Raw genomic sequence first — 16,792 nt, 5'->3', positions numbered from 1 at the left:
TGTGGATACCTAGCATTTATGATGTATTCAACTAAACCAGCTATAACATAAAATTTTCCATCTTTAAACAATATTCTGTCTAAATTCCTTTGCTGATTAAATATATTGTGGTTTATACCGTGAATACTGTATGTTGAAACTAACATGTATGTATGTGTCTTTGTGCATGACAGCAATACAATGCACTCCACAAATGCACAAATTGCTATTCATTGTTGGCTGTATTAGCATTTTTGGATGAATTATTCTGTTGTGGTGGTTTATTTATTTATCTTTTTCTTAATTCAATGAGATATCCCTCAATCATTGTTACCTTACAAGTGTGTATGTATGGAACTCAAATCTTGCGATGATGATACCCTTTAGTACACAGAACATAGTTACATGAGTGTTTTTCAACTGCAAGCCTCGCAAACAAGAACTGGGAACCTATGGTTCTAGGTCTGGATCATTTTCAGCCTAATTGAGAGACAAGTGTTACCTTATCTTAATACCCACTGTTTTTATTGTCGTTTTGGTTATTTTATGCCAATCTTAAGTGTCTAACTTGGCAAACTAGCGAATATGCTTGCTAGTTATACTTATTGGTTGATATGAAGTCATATTTTCCACCCTTCACTGCTTATATGCTCACACAAATGACAACAGCTACAAAGAAAAGGCATCTGTTGATTGAATATATTGTAGTTTAAGCTGTAATTTTTGTGGCTTAAAAAGGCAAAGCTACTGAGTGCAAAAATGATGTAAATAATGAAAGAAGATACACACAAATACCAACGTAACAAGCACATACAATTATTAAAATATTCACATTATCTGGGCCAGCCCTAAACATATTTTTGCTGTCAGAACAAAACCTTGTATCTCCAAAATGATAACTTACCGGGTAAGGAAAAAACATACTTTCCTTTTAATGTAAGTCAATGGAACCAGACGTTTTTTCCAAGTCAATTTATGTCTTAATTAAGAACAAAACTGAAAAAAAAGATAAACATTGAGATACAAGGTTTTGTTCTGACAGCAGCAATAAACAATACACTACTGATGATGTGCTTCCACGACTACTGCATACTGAACCTAACTTACACGCATGTGTGTTTGTGCATTACAGGACGGTGGTGTTGGAAAGTCGACCGACAGACAACCCCACAGCCCAGAGTAATCTGTACATACTCGCAGGCCATGAGAACAGCTACTGATCACATACACGCTCAATCTCACTCTCAACGGCATTCCACAGCCAGTCAACATAAAAACTACATCCCCAGCCATGTGTATAAGCTGTGTGTGCACGTAGACATTCCTATAAAACCACACATCCCTCCATGTGCAACAGCCATTCTACTAAACTGCTGTAACACTACAACTCAGCCACAGATAAACACTACCAGAACCTAATCAGCATCAGGAGAAAGAGGAAACAAAGCAAACTCACCCGCTGCTCTACTCGACAAGCACTACAGCACGACTGTACTGTACACACAACGGTTGTGTCACAACGAAACAAACAAGATTGCCTATTCATTTATTTATTGTGGCATGCTACGGAGATGCAGACGGCATCCTCTTTTTCGTTTTTAGATTTTTTGTTTTAAACGTGTCACCGTTCCTGCTTGCAGCCTTTCCTTGTCCTTTTAGAGCCAGAGGAGCCGGTGGTCCAACTTTTGTGTCAGGGGTCCATAACGACTCTGTATTCACTTTCTCAACAGAGCGTAACTTCTGTGTAGGTATTTGTTATTGCATTGTAACCATATAATGATATGCTTGTGAATTTCTGCATTTTACAATATAAGAACATGTACTTGCATAGAAGTTACAGTATGCTAACATACCTATGTACATACTTTGGTTCATCGGACACCTGGTAAGAAGCAGGACCACGTGATTAAGTCCAAGTCCTCATATGAGCCCTTCTAGGCTTAAAGGAAAACTTCATCCAGAATTCTTAATGTTGCTAATAATCTGAGTCAGGCAACAAGGCAAGTGAGAAAATGCTGACTGATGCATAGTTGCCTTTTTATATTACTTATTTAACAATACAGCCTATTTATGATTTATGTAAAGGCTTTGGACTTTTCTCAAATCTAATAAAGTAAGTAAAACTACAACTCTTGTACTTAAACACTAAAGTCAATGTGTTGTTAATGACAGCAGCACAGTTCACTACACAAATGCAAAAATTGCTATTCATTGTTAGCTATGTTAGCATTTTTGGATGAACTATTCCTTTATGGCTGTATGTATTATGCATTTTTAATTAAACGAGCTATTCCTCAATCAGTGTTACCCTACAAATGTGTGTATATATATATATATATATATATATATATATATATATATATATACAGCTGCCAAATGGAACTTAAATCTTGGGATGATGATACTCATTTAGCGCACATGAAGTCAGACTCCCTACACAGTCCATACAGTTACATGAGGGCGTTTTTCCACTGCAAGCCTCAAAAACAAGAACCTGGGAACCTATGGTTCTAGTTCTGGTTCTTTTTCCACCTAACTGAAAGGCAGCTGTAACCATCATGAGCACGATTAATGATTTCCTTGAAATGAACTGTCATTTTAGGTTGTGTTGTGCCAAGCTACCATCCTTGCTAATTATACCCATTTTAACTTTAACGTTGATATGAAACTACATACTGCACACTCCACTACTAACATTCTCAAAGAAATGTCTAGAATTACACAGAATTGTGTGTAGAACACACGCAAAACTTACATTTTTCTGTCAAGTGAGAAATTACGTGCAAAATACTTGTTCTGTGGAAGCTAGCGTTAGCTTCCTAACTAGCGTATCTTAAATCAACATGCCATCCTGGTCTGCATTAGCGACAATGCTTGCTAGATATACTTAGCTAAACTTCTTGGTTGATATGATATACTGCACACTGCTTATATTCTCACACAGATGTCCACAGTTACACAGAATCGTGTGTAGAACAAAAGCAAAGCTTATATTTTTCTGTCGAGTGTGAAAATATGAGCTAAAAAGATTGTTCTGTGGAAATTAGCGATAGCATTAGCTTCCTAACCCAGCTTATAGAAAATTCCGTGAATATTGTTCTGTGGAAGTTAGCGTTAGCTTACTTAGAAAATTCCTAGAATAGCAATCAGCACATCAACATACCATCCTAGTTTGCATTCTGCTGCACTTATTGGTCAAATAATAGTGCTTGGTGAATTTATTCTGCCCTGGAAGAGTAAAGAAATCGCTAAATTGTTATAAGCTTTAGCTGCAAGTGTTAGCAAAGGCAGAGGGGGACACACTCACATCTAGCACTCAAGTATCATTAGTTCATGTTGGTCGGATCTTGATCAGGTACCGAAAACCATATCTGGAACCTTTTGTTACCTGATCCTTTGCCAAAGGAAAAAGCACAGTTCCAATTTTCTGGTACTAAAGATTCTGACACTTTTTGCAGTGGAAAAACGCCCAGAGTGTTCAGTTATTAGTAATTGACCAAGATCAGATTTACTCAACTTTGATGTTTAGTTGCAATTGCAAAATCTACCTAATATCAAATTGGTTCAGACAGAAATGTCTTATTTCATGTTTATCCATTCCGCTTTGTAAAACTTGACCAACTCAAATTGTTTCCTGAATCGTACTGATTGTAGCCAGATTGTGTTACTTTTTATTAATCCTGTCATAGAGGATTTAGTCCAAACTTCAAGATAGCTGCCATAAACCCCAGCTTTAAATGCTGAAACGTTGCCATTTCATGTCCGAAGTTAACCTAGGACTGAACCGCTGTCATATTGTTAAAACCCCATGGGCCAGTCCCATAGATTAAGCCTTATTCTTAACTACAAAAGGACTCAAAGGGAGAATTTCCGTTCATGCTGTATTGGTAGCTGTAGGCTAAGCTCGAAAAAGTCTGTCTGAAACAACCCGGTCCGTTTAGGTTGCTATTTAAGTCTTGCCTTTAAAATAAAGAACAGAAATCAAATGTCACTTATTTCCACTTTAGCGTGAGGAATTTAGTTTTATTTATGGAAAGATGGATTTCAGATCTTGAAGTGGGATGGTTGTTTTTGTATTTTATTGCTTTTAACTGAAAGCCATGCCTCACGTTTGGATGATTTCGTAACATTACTAATCACTGTATCGAAAATTTGCACAGTTTTATACAGACTATAATGTGACATTCGCTGTTCGCAAGTGCATAGGTGTTTCGAGATGTACATAAAATACAGTAACATCCGCGTGCATCGCTTTACACTACGGACATGTGCATTCACACTCTCAAGCTGTGATGTCATTAAGAGATAGAATAGACGAATAGAGATTACTGAGAAATAGTACATGTGAAGAACATGGTGACGAGATACAGTACCGGTCAAGAGATGGACCTGTGAGGGGTTTTTCTTTGTTTTTGCTACTTTTGAGTAATAATAGACATCAGCACTATGTAATATCACAATTACTACAATGGGAAATGTAGGCCTCCTGCTAAATAAGGCACATTGGCTGGTTGATTGGCTGAATGCATTAAGAAGGACAAACATTCCGCTAAGGCTGCGTTCACATTACGAGCCTCACTGCTTAATTTGGTTTCGATCTTTTTGACTTGATGGTTCACATTCCTCTGGACAAGTGGCTTCTTTCTGTCAGTCTGCATCCAAATCATGTAACGTGATGGGACACAGATTTTATTCAGATGCATTGCTTCTGCAGCATTTACTAGGACGGTAAGTTCAGTTTAGGACCTTGTGCAAGAAATGTAATCTAGCCATTCTTATTAAGGTCACAAGCATACAAATCAAGCATGTAACGATCTACAGTGGTGGTGGGGTGGGTTGGGGGGGGGGTTAGTTCAGCCTGATAACATTGAGTTCATGTAACAAGCAGTTGAACAGGTTTTGTTCTGTTGACATAAATGCTTTGAACAAAACAGTGCAAAACAGTATTTCAGCTTAGGTAAACAAAAGAAGTATTAATTTACTTCAAACCTAAATAACATCTGGCCTCTACCACCTTTTACAGTATAGGACCACATGTGAAAGGATGCACTCACGTTACCAGACTAAAGTGGTGTTAATCAGATTTTTTTTGTTCTAATATGCAAAACAGAATTTCAGTTTAGGTAAACAAAAGCAATATTAATTTGCCTCAAACCTCAGTAATATCTGGCTTCTAGCATGTTTTACAGTGTGGGACCAAATAACAGGCTGCTTTCACATTACCAGACTGGAGTAGTGTGAATCCAGTTTTTCTTTGTCCTAATGTGACACAGTCTGTTCAAATCAGATCTGAGCCACTTTTATATGTGGCCCTAGATCAGATACATATCCGATTCATGGCCACGTGACCTTAATGAGAACGCAGAGATTGGATTTTTTTGTTTTTGTACCATCATTTATCATTAATGAGGCAGCAGTGCCTAACCTGAAGTTTAAGCCAATAAACACTGCAAAATCAGTTCATCTTGCGCTAATAATAAACAGCTGAGAAGTGCTCTGAGCAAGTCATTTTCATGACGAAGGCTTGTTCTGCTGGTTAGTTTGTTGTTCATGACACACGTGGTTAATTCGCGTGACGTCATTGATCAGGATGTGCGCATGCAGATCATTTCAGGACACAGATGCGTTCACATTAATGACAGATTTGAGCCACGAGCACGATGTGAACGATCAAGTTAAAAGATAGGATCTGAGCAAAAAAATCAGAATCAAGCAGTGACTCTTGTAATGTGAACGTAGCCGTACAGTGTAAACCACATATGAAAGTGGCACAGATCTGAATTTCAGAGCATTCGCACGTTAAGGCAAAAAAATTTCAACGAAAGTGAACATAACCTAATAAATTCTTAATGAGGCTAGTTCGGATAATTTAATGATTGTGGTTCAAAGTTTTTAACTGTAAATTTAGCTAAACTGAGCTTTTAGTGCAAAATGCCTTTGATTAGAAATAGCAAACATTTAGCTTGGTGTGTCCAGACTTTTGGCCTATACTGTGTTTCGATCTCTGACACTTTTGTAAGAAGAAACAATGCAATGTCTCGCTGATGCAGTATGTGTAAATATGAGAGAACTCTTTCCAGTGTGTAATCACTTCTTAAAAAAAAAATCTTAATGCATTCCCCTTAATCCAGAGCGTTTATTATCGTGATTACTGAATGTTCACTTTTTCAGGAATGACCGAATAATGTCTTGTTGAAGGGCCTAATTTAACGATTGAATTTGGGCTACTTCTTCAGGTTCGTTGAATAACCCAGGGCTAAAATATTTTAATGCAGTTAACGTTCATTTCAGACTGTGTAATTTAGCAGATGATGATGACTCAAGGCTGCATTCTGTAAGATTTCATTATCTTACTCGGTTCCACGCTGGGCCACTCCTGGGGACAGATTAGGACTTGCTGTACATTTTCCCTACAAGACATTCCACATTACCAGTCTAAACATGCAGGGTGAAGTATTGTACACACTACTCTATGGCAAGAATGGGTTTTTAACCCTTACAAGTCTAGTCATTTTTGTTTTGCTATACTTTTACCTGTAATTACACAGTTACATAATGAGTTGGATAGTTAGTTACATAATAAATTAATAGTTACATTGTTATTCAAACATCGGATTAGTAACACTTTATAACAACAGGCCCTGATAAACAGCAACTTAAACATTCTCTATTCTATTAACCATTCACTTAGTAATGTACCAAAATATAAAAATTATTTACTGATCTTTATGATGAATGTATATATATATTTATATTATAAATATAATACATTTATAAAAAGTACAGTGCTTGAATCAATTCCAAGCAACTTGTAAAATTTGATAATAATTTAAATACAGTGGTCTGCAAAAGTGTGGTTCAGTCAAAATTCAAATAACTGAAGTTAAAACAATACAGAAGCTTAAATATGACATTTTTCTCTACAGTTATTATTTGTGTTTAACACATAGAAAAAAATCTAAATATTACAATATAAAATGTGCCATAACTTTTGCACAAGACACTTGTCATACTTTATCCATATGTTAAATTCAGCAAATAAACAGTAATTGTGTGTTAAAACAGGGAATTTGACCAGGTGGAGCGCAAACTTTTGCACATGACTAGCCGCATTTATGAATGCACGAAAACAATAATATAGTTATTAACCAATGTTAGTAAATGTTTAGACAGTTATTAAGTTGCGTTTTATAGGGACCTGTTATAAAGTGTTACTGATGGATTTTATTTATTTATTTTTTTAAACTGACATTCACTTTTTCATCAAATTCAAATCATAATAAAATACTGTTTACAAACACAAATTTACTAGGGATCGAATATTTAGAATCTGTACTTTACGCAAAGGTTCTCTGCTTGTTTCAATAAATTGCAAATAATAAATAATAATTCATATAAAATGACAAACCTCTATAGATTAATGCATTTAGTTTCAGCCTTTCAGAATGCAGCTTTCGTCTCGCAGCAGCATTGCGTAGATTCATCTGACTGAGTCGTAGGTTTGAATTCACACGGTCCAGCATGTGGTAATGAAAAAAAAAACAACGAAACGTTTTGTCGGCTGCATTAACATATTCGATTCACACTGCAATGCACATGACCTGTAAATAGTGTAAAATAATATTTGGTTTTAAAGACTGTATAATCGTCTATATTTTGTTTCAAATGTGAAACTGATCTATGAGACTGAGGTAACACATTAAAAGAAAAGAAAAATCAACATTAAGTGGTCATTGTCCATCTCTGAGTCTTTTTTTGACCATATAAACATATCAAACACACACCTACTTGGGCTTTTTATTGTCAGTAATGAAGGTAGTAAATCTTTTACTTATAATGTAATACTGCCCACATAACTAGTATTGCCTTCTATATTCATCAGCTATATCTGCATATCCTGACATTGTGACATCCTGACCATAACATATTAATTTCTATACAAAGGTATGTACAGCATACCAAGAGTACTGTATAATAGTTTATTAGAGTACAGCCAAGAATATAGCCAATGATGTGACAGCATTATAAAAGTAATATATATTTGTGTATACATGGGTGGTGTTGTGTTCTCTTGGGTGAACTTCAAAAGTTTTGTTGCTAAATAGGGGTGTGAAAATGCATCAAATTTCGAATGTTACAATCAGCTATAACAAAACTTAATAAAGTACAGTGCTATGCCAAACTGTAATGAGTTGAAATCAACCTCCATTTATTTCATTTCCAGTGAAAATGGCCATTCAGTACAAGCGTCAACAAACCTCGACAGCAAAATATAGCAACCTTTATTACAGCTTGCATTCTTTTCAGAGCATTTGCTTTCAGTTATTCATATAAATCTGCAGATATTTTTCCACACCTCCAAAGTTCAGTCTTAGACGTTGGTTGTATTTTTCTGCTTCTCACAGTCCAAGTAATCACACACATGCACAGATTTTTTTAATTCGCTTATTCTCCTGCATGCTGGAGTCTATTAAAGCTCATTGGACAGTAGGCAGGAAACACCCTCGACAGGTTGCCAGTCCATCACAGCCATTCAGGTAATCCAAAACACAAAATTGGATGCTTAAAACGTCACACCACATCTCAGATTTCCAGTTTCAGCGTTCTTGTTTCTTCTTTTTTGTCTGTATCCTTTTCTCCGTGAGGTTCTTCTTGACAGCTACACATCCTTTCAGACCCATTGCACTGAGTGGTCTTCTCACAGAAGGATGGACAGAAACTCCTGTGGATGTTTTCAGATCTGAAGCAGCTTGATTTTCTCCTCTCTCTCAAAGATGAAAGCTTTAAGTGCTGTTTGTCTGATGGGGCAGTTATGGTCTCTACCAGGTCTTCCAGGTGGTTGTTAGGAATCTTTTTCTCGCTAGTTTTTAAGCATTTTTCAAACTTTTGGAAACACTTGATATCTTCCTTATGCAAGTTGATTATATCTAATTTCCTCAGAAATACCTTCTGAAATATGAATAACTTGTACTCAATGGCCGTTGACAGGAAATGAAATGAATGAAGTTCTCTTGCATGGATCTACAAAAAAGCTTTGTGCATTATTCTTTCACTACTGTATAAGTGGTTCCTAAGTAGCTCAAGGTATTTTTAAAAATAATTGTTCATACCAGAGTAATTGAATCAAATTGAGTCAAGGTGAAATGATTCAGTGAATTTTTAGAAATGTGGCCCAAGTTGTTGAACTGTAGTTAACTCAGTCCTGTAGAGGGCAAAACACTTTTTGGTGTATATTTTCAGACAGCAGTGCCTCGGTCGATGTCTCCAGGGTGGGCTACTCTGTTTGACCTGCCGGACTCCAGTTCACTGCTGCTCTGTCCTTCAGCCTTTTCAGTGGCCTTTTCTTTACTGTCCCCACTGGACCTGAGACACATACACCAAATGTAATATTAGTGGTGGATTTTATGCAGTCATATGCAAAAGTTTGAGAATGCACTTCTGCACATTTCACTGAATTTAACATATTGGGGAAAAATAGTCTCCATAAATGGCTCAGCACTGCACTGGAGGGGGCAATCAAGAGCAATTAATAACATAGCATCCAAGCCAACCTAACAGCTGTGTTGCTGGTGCAATCTCATCTGGTGATGAATGGTTAAGATGCTATAAAATACACTATATTGCTAAAAGTATTCACTCACCCATCCAAATAATTGAATACAGGTGTTCCAAATACTTCAATGGCCACAGCTGTACAAAACCAAGCACCTCGGCCTGCAGACTGCTTCTACGAACATTAGTGAAAGAATGGGTGGCTCTCAGGAGCTCAGTGAACTCCAGCATGGTACTGTTATAGGATGCCACCTGAACAACAAGTCCAGTCGTGAATTTTCCTCACTACTAAATATTCCACAATCAACTCTCAGTGGTATTAAAACAAAGAGGAAACAATTGGGAACAACAGCAACTCAGCCACAAAGTGGTAGGTCATGTAAAATGACAGAGCGGGGTCAGCAGATGCTGAGGAGCATAGTGCGTAGAGGTCAACTTTCTGCAGAGTCAATCACTACAGACCTCCAAACTTCATGTGGCCTTCAGATCAGCTCAAGAACAGCGTAGAGAGCTTCATGGAATGGGGTTCCATGTCATTGGACTCTGGAGTAGTGGAGACATGTTCTCTGGAGTGATGAATCACCCTTCTCCATCTTTCAATCCGATGGGCGAGTCTGGGTTTGGCGGTTGCCAGGAGAACGGTACTTGTCTGACTGTATTGTGCCAAGTGTAAAGTTTGGTGGAGGGGGGATTATGGTGTGGGGTTGCTTTTCAGGAGTTGGGCTCGGCCCCTTAGTTCCAGTGAAAGGAACTCTTAAAGCTTCAGCACCAAGAGATTTTGGACAATTTCATGCTCCCAACTTTGTGGGAACAGTTTGGGGACGGCCCCTTCCTGTTCCAACATGACGGCGCACAAGCACACAAAGCAAGATCCAGAAAGACATGGATGAGCGAGTTTGGTGTGTAAGAACTTGAACCCTATGGATTAAGAATGGGATCTCATTCAAGTTCGTATGTGTGTGAAGATAGACGAGCGAATACTTTTGGCAATATAGTGTACAATCATTATGCTCAGCAGCCAAAAAAGCACTTGTACTATGTGAGCCCTCCCTCCTACCCTTGTCATGTTCCATGTGCTCAAAGACCCTGAGAAAATATCAGCGACGTGCTCAGAGAGGCGCATCTTGACATAATCATAATAATATTCATAAAATATCATGATCTCCCCCAAAGACAGCAAGTCCCCATTAGGAAGAGTGTTTGTGTAAGACAGATACATTTTGTTCGTCTCACTTCTTCTTGAAGAGTTTTTTGAAGGAGCTGCGGAAGCCTTTGCCTTCCTTCCTGCTGCGCTCACTCAGAGGGGTGTGTTCTCCTTCCTCAGATACGCCCCTCCACTTTATGTCCTCCCATATCGGGGTTCCAGACTCCTGAGGCGGAAAAACAAACTTGTAAATAACTGTGTATTCAGATGGTCCTTGTCGTAAACGCAAGTAGTAAACTTGGACGGTTTCCGTGTTACATGATGTACAGATGTTATGTTGTTACGTGATCAAGCTAAGAGAAGTTGCTGTACTGTGGAGGGACGTCATAATGACTACAAACAACAAACCAAACTAAAAGCAAAACCATGGTGGTTATGAATATAACAATCATTCTAATTCATTTCTCCTTTTCCGTTAGTTAATTATGGTTAGTTATAAAACATAAATAATATTGTCTTAAAGGTGCTTCTGGGTATTCAAGTGCTCCTTCAAAAGTTCAGAGTGTTCAAAGCCTATGAAATTTTCGAATTTTGTGGATAACCACACCCATCCTTTTAGGTTACAATTTTTGACCATGCAAGTTGACAAGGAGTGTCTAACTGCACTATAAGACAAGGCATCAGCTTTTACAGTATTGATTTCCAGTAATCTCAGTGTGAATTTGCACACACCTTGTTGTGTACTTGTTGCGTTAACTCCTCAGCACCGGTGTGCGGGTGGGTTTCATGCCGACGCGGTGGGCTGCTGCGCCTCAGCCTCGATTTTGCACTCGATTGGCGCTCCAGTCTCGGGTGGATCGGGGTCCTGACCTGGTGGCTGTGGCTGTCGATGTTGTCCAGCTGTAGGCCATTCAGCGATTTGCTCTTCCGTTGCACTGCCTGCAGGGGGCGTGGCCTCATCATGCCGGCCGAGTCGGGCGACACACAGCTGCGGTTGGGCCTGTAAACCCCGCCTCCAGAGCTCCGGCCATTGCCATGTAATTGGTGCCCTGGGCCAGGGGAGGGGCTGCAACGCACAAAAGCAATATCGATGCTGGAGTCTGAGGAGTGGGAGGGGCTTGAGCAGCGAGAGTCTTCGCCTCCATAGGGAAGGAACACCCCCATGGCATTGGCCAAGGCAGAAGACCCTGTCCCCTCCGCCTCTGGGATGCTGTGCAGCGGAGGGGGCGGAGATTTGTGGTGGGACTCCGAGTCGGACACAAAGGAAACAGGAGATGGGACATCGCTATGGTAACGATGAGGCTCTGCCTCCCAGTCTGGGTAACGACGGACTGCTGCCTGCTTGCTTCGTCTCAGACCATGAACTGGATCGCTGGGGGAAAGAAGGAGGGGGATAAATAAATGTGAATAAATGTGCACATGTTGGACAGAGATAAGTAGATTAATTGTGTTGCGATTAACGATTATTTGTTCGAAACTTCAAATTTACCCATAACCAAACAGCCAAGAAGAAATAGTGGTGTCATTTGCTACAGGAAATTTTGTAAAAAAAAATTTTCACTATTCCTTTAATGCACACAGATAGATACAGGTGTGTGCAGAAGTTTGTGCACCCTTGATTGCTATGCTTTGGAAGGTATAGGTAATAACATTATGACCACCTCCTTGTTTCTACACTCAGTGTCCATTTTATCAGCTCCACTTACTGTATAGGTGCACCCCTTTACCCTGTTCTTCAGTGGTCAGCACCCCCATGGACCCTCACAGAGCAGGTACAATTTGGGTGGTGAATCATTCTCAGCACTCAGTGTGTGTTAGTGCAGTGCTGTGAATGACCCACCACCCAAATAGTACCTGCTCTGTGAGGGTCCACGGGGGTCCTGACCACTAAAGAACAGGGTAAAAGGGGCTAACAAAGTATCAGAGAAACAGATGGACTACAGTCTGTAACTGTAGAACTACAAAGTGCACCTATACAGTAAGTGGAGCTGATAAAAAGGACAATGAGTGTAGAAACAAGGAGGTGGTCATAATGTAATGCCTGATCTTTATAATAGTGAAATATATTGCTTCTTCTTCAAAGGACACAACTTTGCATACTATAATGGACAATTACTGTTTGTCTGTTGAATTTGAAGCTGCACCGTGTACGTTTTTTGCTAAAATATAAGGTGTGTGTGCTGCCGCAAGTCGCCCTGTAAAAATTAGTATGTATTAACATCACAAAACATGCTCAGAAAGAAGGTCCAGGACAATGTTTAGGTCTCAAACCATTAATAATGAAAAAACATTACGCTGCTGAAGATATGATGACCATATTAGACACGTTTGGTTTGACTTCACCAGAGTTCTCTTTAAATACTCTTTCAATCATCAGATTCATCCAACAGGACAGGGTGCAAAACGCAACTCACTTTACAAAGTGTTCTACCACGTGTTCCTTGCAATTACATATTTCCACCACAGAGGTCTCCAAATCCTCAAGTTTTACATAGTGAAGCTTTCACCCATCAGGGAAAAACATCAAACATGGCCTGTGCAAAAGTCGTGGTACATTTTATAGGTTTTGTTTCCAATCAGTTAAATTCAGCAAATAAATATAAATTGTGCACTAAAATTTGCATATTTAAAAACATATTTAAGTTTGTTCCCTGTAGAGGATGTGTTAATTTGACAGAGGGTATTCAGACATTTGCATATAACTGCAGATGGGCAGAGGTAAATGGGTGAATTATGTTGTAAATAACAATGAATTTGCTTAATGTTATTAGCTGTTAACTCACATTAGTGCACTGGAGTTTGAGGAGCTCTCATAGTCCACTTTATACAGCTGCTTTACTGACGATCTGAAACACACACCATGCCAATTATACACACAAAACACACTCAGAGACCTTTAAGGCTCCCCCCTCTCTCTCTCTCTCTCTCTCTCTCTCTCTCTCCCCCATTTATATATGTATAGCCATAGAACACTCCTCGAGTGTTCTGTTGCTTTTATACAACAGTTAAATAAAGTAAGACATTAATAAACTGGGCCATGAACGTGGCGTTTAATATGTTTTTATGTAACAAGCAGCTTGTTGCTACGTCAGAGTAACGAACTCCGCCCATTCGCTGCACAGCCGGCAGTTCGTTCTCCAGCTCCTTACACTAAATTCCCAAACTGTCGTCACCACTGAGCAGCTTTTCTGTTTTTACTGGGTCAGGCGAACGGTATTGGGTTCATTTCTGGCTGATTCCAGGTTGTTTAGCTGTTCTTCTGTCACAGCTGCCAACTGAAAAGCTGCTCAGTGGTAAAGAGAGTTTGGGATTTTAGTGTCGTCTCATCTTCAGAGTCTGACCAAATCAGCTGTCGGTCAAATGTGGTCTTAAAAGTATCCATTTTCTGTTTGTGCACAAAGTAAGAAGTAATAACGTTCAAATGGCTTGAACATTTGCTGCCAGGTCCTGGTCATTTAAGGGGTTAACCTGAAAGTTCAACATAGCAGAGGAGGTAATGGAAATTCCTGTTAATTAAAAGCTACAGAGAAAATGGGGCTCATAACAACCACCTGGAAGACGTGGTAGACACTAAACTGCCCCCATCAGATAAACAGCACTTAAAGCTTTCATCTGTGAGAGAGAGAAGAAAACCGAGCTGCTTCAGATCTGAAAACATCCGCAGGTGTTTCTGTCCATCCTTCCACTGTGAGATCTCAGCGCTATGGGTCTGAAAGGATGTGTAGCTGTCAAGAAGAACCTCACTGAGAAAAGGAAAGAGACACGTCAAATAAGCTAAACAGTGGACTGACCACCCCAGAGTCCAGACCTCAACATGTTCGGGATTATTTGATTCATAAGAAGCAGAAAATGCAACCAACTTCTAAGACTGAACTTCAGGGGTGTGGAAAAAATATCCCTGCAGATTCCTTTGAAAACCAGAAAGTGAGTCTCCTGTATAGAATGGAAGTTGTGATAAAGGTCAAGGTGAACTCACACATTACAATACCTGCTGAGGTCTTTGCGAGTGTGCGTGGCCCGCTCCTGCTGGTGTGTGCACAGGTTGTGTGCGCGCTCTCTCAAGGCGTGCGTGTGTGAGTGTGTGAGGAGCTCCTGGTTGTGCTGGAGGAGGTGGCTGTACTGAGCGGTGAAGGAGCGAAGGTGCTGCACACAAACCAGCAGCAGATAATAATCAGGATGCTCCGATTCCGTCTGCCGCAGCAAACTCTGAAACACACACAAACAATAATTGATTGTTTAAGACTGCCACATTTACCATAAGCACAAGTGGCCTCACATTACAACACGTTACAAAGATTTATCCAACAATCATATGTTTCCTTATACCCTGAATGTAGATCATTCATGATGCCTGAAATTTGTATCTTAACTTTACCACTAGACTGTCAAAGCTTCCAGGTGGAAGCCTATATCCCACCAATTAGCACTGTGCCAACTGAATTCCTGAATTCACACAAAGTGTACTTTCCTCAAACTGTGTGGAGTTGGTCAGACTTCTTTATGTGGTTTCTGACATACTGTTATCTATAAACATGGACAGGTATATTGCATTGCTAAAAACGGTAACAACTGCCTTCAAGCCTGAATGTAGTCAGAATTATACTTAACAAACCTTGCTGCACCCACCTGCAGGAGCCCAAGGTATTCTGGGATACGCTGAACCGGCTGGAGCAGAAGAGTATGCAGGGGTGGGCGTGTCTCATCTCCTGTGATGTCACCCTACATTAAAACAAGCATGTTTGTATATATATATATATATATATATATATATACACACACACACACCGTATTGCCAAAAGTATTTACTCACACATCCAAATCACACATCCATACAGACTGCTTCTACAAACATTAGGGAAAGAATGGGTCGCTCTCAGGAGCTCATGAATTCCAGTGTGGTACCATAATCAGACACGACCTGTGCAACAAGTCCAGTCCTGAAATTTCCTCGCTACTAAATATTCCACAGTCGACAGTCAGTGGGATTATAACTAAGCGGAAGTGATTGGGAACGACAGCAACGCAACCACGAAGTGGTCGGCCATGTAAACTGACAGAGTGGGGTCAGCGGATGCTGAGGCGCATAGTGCGCAGAGGTCACCAACTTTCTGCAGAGTCAATCGCTACAGACCTCCAAACTTCATGTGGCCTTCAGATCAGCTCAAGAACAGCGTAGAGAGCTTCATGGAATGGGTTTCCATGGCAGAGCAGCTGCCAAAGCATGGAATGCAGTGGTGTAAAGCACCGCCACTGGACTCTAGAGCAGTGGAGACATGTTCTCTGGAGTGATGAATCACGCTTCACCATCTGTCAGTCCAATGGACGAGTCTGGGTTTGGTGGTTGTCAGAGGAACGGTACTTGTCTGACTGCATTGTGCCAAGTGTAAAGTTTGGTGGAGGGGGGATTATGATGTGGGGTTGTTTTTCAGGGCTCGGCCTCTTAGTTCCAGTGAAAGGAACTCTTAATGCTTCAGCAGACCAAGAAATTTTGGACAATTTCATGCTCCCAACTTTGCGGGAACAGTTTGGGGATGACCCCTTCCTGTTCCAACATGACTGCGCACAAGGCACAAAGCAGGTCCAGAAAGACATGGATGAGTGAGTTTGGTGTGGAAGAACTTGACTGGCCAGCAGAGAGCCTTCCCAGAAGAGTTGAAGCTGTTCTAGCTGCAAAGGGTGGGCCAACATAATATTAAACCCTATGGATTAAGAATGGGATCTCACTCAAGTTCATGTTTGTGTCATATGCGTATCTCCATTTTTGCCGTTTTTCAATTTTTGACATAATTTGAAAATGTCTGTTGTCCTTTACATTGTGTGTAAATTTCATGAAAATTGAACCAAACCAAATGGCCCAAAATTGCTTGGAAAAAATTCTGGTTCCATTGACTTAAATTAAAAGTAAAGTAGTTTTTCCTTTGCCTGTAAAGCTACCATTCTGGAGATACAAGATTTTTTTTCCAACAACAGCAATATACATATTGGGGGGTGGGGGTGCCGGAGCCTATCCCAGCAGTCTTCGAGCGGAAAAGAAGGATACACCCTGTATATATATATATTGCTGTTGTCAGAAGACAACCTCATATCTCCAGTTTAGATGTTTTTCAGTTTTTCACA

General features: G+C 39.8%; 2 protein-coding genes across 5 annotated transcripts in view; one reads left to right on the top strand and one right to left on the bottom strand.

The window, feature by feature from the left end:
* Positions 1-7,701, top strand: part of map4k3b (mitogen-activated protein kinase kinase kinase kinase 3b) — a 50,021-nt gene extending 42,320 nt beyond the window's left edge. For all 3 annotated transcript variants that reach the window (XM_037541865.1, XM_017707844.2, XM_017707843.2), the window contains one exon: positions 1,112-7,701. In XM_037541865.1, the coding sequence (XP_037397762.1) occupies positions 1,112-1,199 (88 nt within the window). In that variant the 3' untranslated portion in view covers positions 1,200-7,701. The remainder of the gene's footprint in view (positions 1-1,111) is intronic.
* Positions 7,702-8,890: 1,189 nt separating this feature from the next.
* The window catches only part of arhgef33 (Rho guanine nucleotide exchange factor (GEF) 33), a 24,422-nt gene continuing 16,520 nt past the window's right edge, over positions 8,891-16,792 (bottom strand). For both annotated transcript variants that reach the window (XM_017707771.2, XM_017707773.2), the window contains 6 exons: positions 15,302-15,394; positions 14,664-14,881; positions 13,459-13,521; positions 11,408-12,047; positions 10,765-10,901; positions 8,891-9,342 (listed from right to left, as the gene is read on the bottom strand). In XM_017707771.2, coding sequence (XP_017563260.1) covers positions 9,216-9,342; positions 10,765-10,901; positions 11,408-12,047; positions 13,459-13,521; positions 14,664-14,881; positions 15,302-15,394 — 1,278 coding nt within the window. In that variant the 3' untranslated portion in view covers positions 8,891-9,215. The remainder of the gene's footprint in view (positions 9,343-10,764; positions 10,902-11,407; positions 12,048-13,458; positions 13,522-14,663; positions 14,882-15,301; positions 15,395-16,792) is intronic.

The sequence above is a fragment of the Pygocentrus nattereri genome, chromosome 10 (genome assembly GCF_015220715.1).
Source record: "Pygocentrus nattereri isolate fPygNat1 chromosome 10, fPygNat1.pri, whole genome shotgun sequence".
Lineage (NCBI taxonomy): Eukaryota > Metazoa > Chordata > Actinopteri > Characiformes > Serrasalmidae > Pygocentrus > Pygocentrus nattereri.
This window is presented reverse-complemented; position numbering and strand designations above follow the sequence as displayed.